Below are 5,528 nucleotides of genomic sequence, written 5' to 3'. Positions count from 1 at the left end.
GGTTTTGATTTAAAGTGAGAGACATGCGACTCTTCCTTTCACTTGGAACACCCATAGGCCATTGTAGGGTTATTAATTGGCCTAATGTTAATATTGTGTCTCAGCGAATAGGGAGGCCAGAGGAGTGGGAGAGAGAAGGGAAATTGCTGTCCGAACACACATCTATTCAGTTTGCTGTCTTATGTAGGTGAGGTTTGTGGTGCCCTAAAACAATTATAGTAGTAATCTCAAAGACCACTGATCACAGATCATGATAACAAATATAGTAATAATGAAAACATTTGAAATTTTGCGAGAATTTCCAAAATGTGGTGCACAGACATGAAGTAAGCAAATGCTCTTGGAAAAATGGCACCAACAGACTTGCTCAAGGCCACAGACCTTCAATTTGTAAAAAGTGCAATGTGTGAGAAGAGCAATAAAGTGAAGCGCAATAACACGAGGTATGTCTGTGACTATGTTTATTTTTTTTTTTTTAAAGATTTTCTTTTTCCTTTTTCTCCCCAAAGACCCTGGTACATATTTGTATTATATTCTTCGTTGTGGGTCCTTCCAGTTGTGGCATGTGGGACACCGCCTCAGCGTGGTTTGATGAGCATGCCATGTCCGCGCTCAGGACTCCAACCGACGAAACACTGGGCCACCTGCAGTGGAGCGCGGGAACTTAACCACTCGGCCGCGGGTTTATGTTTTTAAGCATTGTGGCATGCTGACTATTATATATAAAACATCTAGGAAAGCAAAGAACTCGATAACCTGGAATATAAGAAAAAATATACAATATGGCCATATAGAGTAGTGATTAAGAGGGCAGTGTCTGATCTGAATTTCAGTTCCATGACCGTGGGACTTTGTGTCTTGGTTTCCTCATCTGGAAAATGTAGCTAACAAGTGTTTATCTGCCTCAAAGGGCATAAGGATTACATGAGATAACCCAGATAAAGGCTTAGTATAGTGATATACTAATATTATAGTATTCATATATAGTGTTATTCTATAGTAAAATATTGTTTTGTCAATAAGTGCAAGAAAAGAAGACGGGTCAAAAAGCACTTTCCGAATAAAGTCAAAATACGACACTAGCACTTTCAGGTCAATGGGACTGACCTGGACCCCCCACGACAAGGTAGACGGGATCAAACGACGTAGACCGCCTTAGCAACAGGCCCCCAACGAAGGTGTGTCTTCGCGGCCAATAAGCGCCTGCGCCGCGGCGGAGGGAGCCGGTGGACGACGGGACGCGGCAGAGGGAGGCCGCGCCACCTCTCCTGCCTGAGCCTCGGCCCCACAGAACGGCGGCGGCGACGGCGGCGCTTTGTTTCCGCGGCTCCTGCGGCGGTGGCGGCGGCAGCGGCCTTCGAGCTGTGGGGAGGATCCAGCAGCAGCTGCGGTGACGACGACGACGAGGCCGGTGCATTTCTGTGGTAACCGGGCGCCGGGAGCGCAGAGTGGTGCCCTCCGCTCGCTGAAGCCAAGTAGGCATTGAAGCGAAACCGTGACTGCTGAACCCCTGAGGTAAAACAAGCCTGTCTCCCGGGTCCCGGCGGCTGGGCCTCCGCGCCCTCTGCGTCGGGAAGCGCTGGCGTGAGGGCTGAGGCTGGCGCGTTGCTTGGCGGCGAGAGGCATCCTTTTCCCTTTGGGGAGAAGGCTTCGGCGCTCGACTCAGGCCGGGGTGGGGGTGGCGTGGGGGGCGCTCCCTCCAGCCTCCTGGGCCGCCGCGGCTCAGCCGCCCTCCTCTGTTGCTTCTCCGGAGCTGGTGGGATTGAGACTCCCAAGCCGGAGGCGGGTGTTGGTATCCCGGTCATTCCTCCTAATCTTGGGGCCTGGAAACTGCGTGGGGCAGCGGTGGGGGTGGGGGGTGGGAAGCGGGGGAGGGGCGGGCTAGCGGGCGGGAGGATGCGAGATCCTGGGACAGCTCAGTGGCGTTTCGGCTGCTGGAGACGGGAAGTACCCCGGCCTTGCGGAATGTTTTTTTCGGCAGCCCCTGGGGTCAGTCCGTTTTTTGGGGGTGAGTGGGAGGGCTTGCCTGGCATTTCCGTTCTTTCTGTGCGCTGATATCCTTGGGTCTACCTCGAGGCGGGGGATACTAACGCAGGGTTTTCCTCCTGGAGGACTCGTGTGCGTTGCTTTTTGTGAAGTCTGGCTTTAGTGGGTGGGAAGGCAGACCTCAAACGTTTCTCCACTTTCTGGGCAAATTTCGAGCAAAAGTAATTAGAGCCTATTTATTTCTTCCACGAGGGATGGGAAGCTGGTTAACGTGGGTTGATGGGAAGTAAGATTTATTGCAAGGGAAGCTGTGCCTGGCAGGCCACCTCTTAGCAATCAAGTGCGTTTGGAGGCTGTTTTTCTCTTGTGCTTTTTTTTTCTTTTAAAGATTGTATTTTTCCTTTTTCTCCCAAAGCCCCCCAGTACACAGTTGTGTATTTTCAGTTGTGGGTCCTTCTAGGTGTGGCGTGTGGGACGCCGCCTCAGCGTGGCTTGATGAGCGGTGCCGTGTTCCCGCACCCAGGATTATGAACCGGCGAAACCCAGAACCGCCGAAGCGGAGCGCAGGAACTTAACCCCTCGGCCCTGGGCCGGCCCCTCTCTTGTGCTTCTGATTTGCGTCCTGATAGTGTCTAAAAATATGGGTTGTTCATATCAGATGTATACCACTTTTACACAGCTGGCTGGCTTGCTTTTCAGGCAGTTTGACGTTTGACTTTTCATCCCTAGTGAATTAAGTAATTTTTCTACTGTGAGATGTATCCTTGGCGCCTAGTGGCAAAGTAAAGAAAATTACAGGGAGCAGGGATCAGAATTCCATTCGTAGCTGGCAAAAAGGTGCCTTTGAGTAACTGTTAGGATGGTATACGTTTCTAGAGCACTTTAGCTAGCGTGTAGAGTTTGGGAATGAGCCTCTGATACCTCTTATGCCTATTTTTCTGCATTAACAAGCAGTAGATAGATTTTTTTTTCCCCTCAAGAAAAAAAAATACGCTTTGGTTCTTAGATTATGGATCCGTAATTGTGTAAAGATTGTCGCTTTGGTTTCTGAACTTGTGTTAATTGGCCCAAGTACAATAAACCTTTATTTACGGGTTATTGGGCACATGAGGTACCCAGTACAACTTGTTGGTTGTTTATTATCAGGCATTCATGTTCATATACATGAAGGGTGTACCTTACAGTTAAATATGACCTTTAGATTTCACTAAGTCTCACAAAGTCTGCATTTAAGACCATAGGTTGAACTTGGATTTTCTCTCGTTCTTTAGGGTGAACAAATTATTTATGTCTAGACTTTCAGGATAGAATTATTCATGTTATGCCAGGGTCACTTTTTCTTATGGGTCTTGAATTTCTGTAGATCTTGTTGCTAAGAGTAATAATCATAACTAAAATCGAGTGCTTATTGTTAACCTTTACCTGTATAATCTTGATTACTTCTCGAAACAACCCTATGGAGAAGGTACGTGGTGTTCCTCATTTTACAGATGAGGAGGAAACTGAGACAGAGAATCAAAGAACTTGACCAAAGTTATGTAGTTTGTAATTGGTGGAGCTGGAATTGAACCCACTCTTGACTCTGAAGCTTATGTTCTTAACCACAAGACGTTAATGCCTCCTTGAGCTGCCAGATGTAACGCGATTCTGACCATTTTAATTTGGCCCCAGTATTATAATGGAAGAAGTTCATGGTAGCTACTGTTGTGGTCATTTGGTGTAGGTCTTTGAGTTTGTAGCTGTTTATAATATTTTGACTTGTGTGTCCAGATGAGATAGTGAGATAACTGAAACATTTAATTCCAGGAGAGTCTTAAGCTATGTGAAAAACCGTCTGTAAAGAACCACAAATATAAATGTAGAGAATTAATTTTAAAAAGTTTTTCCTTCCTGATTATTTACTATGAAGGAGCTCAAAGTGGGTGTTGAGAAGAACTTTCTCAGGCTGAAGTGTCATTCATCTCAAGTCATAATCGTAGTTAAAGGATAATGTAACAGTAATGCTTGAGTGAGTTGAACCCACAATACTGAATCACTCTTGATTCTCTTATAATATGAAATAATACGAACTATATAATACATTATCATTAACTTTATTTTACACAAATAGTTCCAGGTGTTTTCTTTATCAGATCTTCTGTCGAACACTAAGAGCAAAGATTAGTAGATTAGTTCTAATTTTTACTTGTGTTTATAAACAAAGAAAGTTTTCTAGGGTTTTGTGGTGAAAAAATAGCCCAAAGGCAAGAGGCAGGAAAAGAAACGGATGACCTGGCTAAATCATACATTGAAAAATCAGTGGGGGAAAAAAAACCTTTAAAGGTTTTGTTATTGTTTTTAGAGAGTTTTTAAAATTTGTTTTATTTTAAATAGGATTGGCTTGTTTTTTCAAATGTTTGGCATTATGAAAGACCAGCCTCTGATTGACAGGTAAACTTAGCTGTAATTTATTTTCATGTAAACCTCTTTGAGATTTGATGTGACTTGTCATTTTAATCCTTATGGCAGCTGATTAGTTGAAAAGCTGACAGCAGTATAACTAGTTATTGGTCTTAAATTTAAAAAGGCAGAATGTCTTAAGAAGTGTCTGTTAGGCTGGTAGTTCACAATCAGTTACACACTACGCTAATTTTTTTTTTTTTTTTGAAGATTGGCACCTGAGCTAACGTCTGTTGCCCATCTTCTTCTTTTTTCTTCTTCTCCCTGAAGCCCCCCAGTACATAGTTCTATATTCTAGTTGTAGGTCCTTCTGGCTCTGCTCTGTGGGACACTGCCTCAACATGGCCTGATGAGCAGTGCTAGGGCCGCGCCCAAGAGCCGAACCAGGGAAACCCTGGGCCGCCAAAGCAGAGCGCTCGAACTTAACCACTTGGCCACGGGTCCGGCCCCCATACTAACCTAATTTTTGAAAAATGTAACCTGTGAAGTGTTTGCATTCTCACTATGTGGAAAGCATTAAGCCAGGCCTGTGGTGGGAGAGTAGATGCAAATTTTATAAAGGGTTTTGAAAGCATTTAAATACCAGCTGTTTGGTTATGTTATTGCTTGGGGCTTTAATTTTGATCAGGGCAGTTCTCATTATTGGCACCCTCTGGTGTAGTTGGCCATGAGTTTTCAGTTATATGTTGTATTTCTAGAGATGAGATAAATGTGGTACTTAAAGGAATTTCTGTATAGATATAGGTGTGTGAAATAATTTTTTTCTGTAAGAAATTGTGTGAATTTATGTGCCTATTTCACTCTTGGAGTCTGAATAAGTTTATGGATTGGGTGACAGGATACAGGCAATTGTTGGGTTTACATGAGGTCCTTTCCTCTAGACCTTGAATGTTTTCTTGGACGTGGCAGAAGCTGTTCAAATGGTTTAAGTCACTGGAAAATGGTGTATGGATCTTTCTTTAGGAATGTTGAATCTAGCAGGGCAGTAAAAGGAGTGTCCAAGTAGGATCTCTCTGTACCTGGGTTTTTTTTTTTTTTGAGATTTTATTTTTCTTCCTTCTCCCCAAAGCCCCCCAGTACATAGTGGTATATATTTTAGTTGT

General features: G+C 44.3%; 1 protein-coding gene across 2 annotated transcripts; it reads right to left on the bottom strand.

Annotated features, from left to right (window-relative positions):
* Positions 1-452: 452 nt before the first annotated feature.
* On the bottom strand, positions 453-1,844 carry LOC139043197 (uncharacterized). Of its 2 annotated transcripts, none has more exons than XM_070503483.1 (2): positions 1,108-1,844; positions 453-756 (listed from the first exon to the last, which is right to left on the bottom strand). In XM_070503483.1, the coding sequence occupies exon 1, from the start codon at positions 1,803-1,805 to the stop codon at positions 1,137-1,139; it is 669 nt and encodes a 222-aa protein (XP_070359584.1). In that variant the 5' UTR covers positions 1,806-1,844; the 3' UTR covers positions 453-756; positions 1,108-1,136. The 2 variants fall into 2 exon arrangements, with proteins under 2 accessions (XP_070359584.1, XP_070359585.1); XM_070503484.1 differs by having other exon boundaries at positions 453-644.
* Positions 1,845-5,528: the final 3,684 nt, after the last annotated feature.

Source organism: Equus asinus, unplaced genomic scaffold (genome assembly GCF_041296235.1).
Source record: "Equus asinus isolate D_3611 breed Donkey unplaced genomic scaffold, EquAss-T2T_v2 contig_193, whole genome shotgun sequence".
Taxonomy (NCBI): domain Eukaryota; kingdom Metazoa; phylum Chordata; class Mammalia; order Perissodactyla; family Equidae; genus Equus; species Equus asinus.
This window is presented reverse-complemented; position numbering and strand designations above follow the sequence as displayed.

What these genes read in the sequence shown, in the direction of transcription:
- LOC139043197 (XM_070503483.1), bottom strand. Translation starts at nt 1,805, where the DNA reads ATGACCGGGATACCAACACCCGCCTCCGGCTTGGGAGTCTCAATCCCA.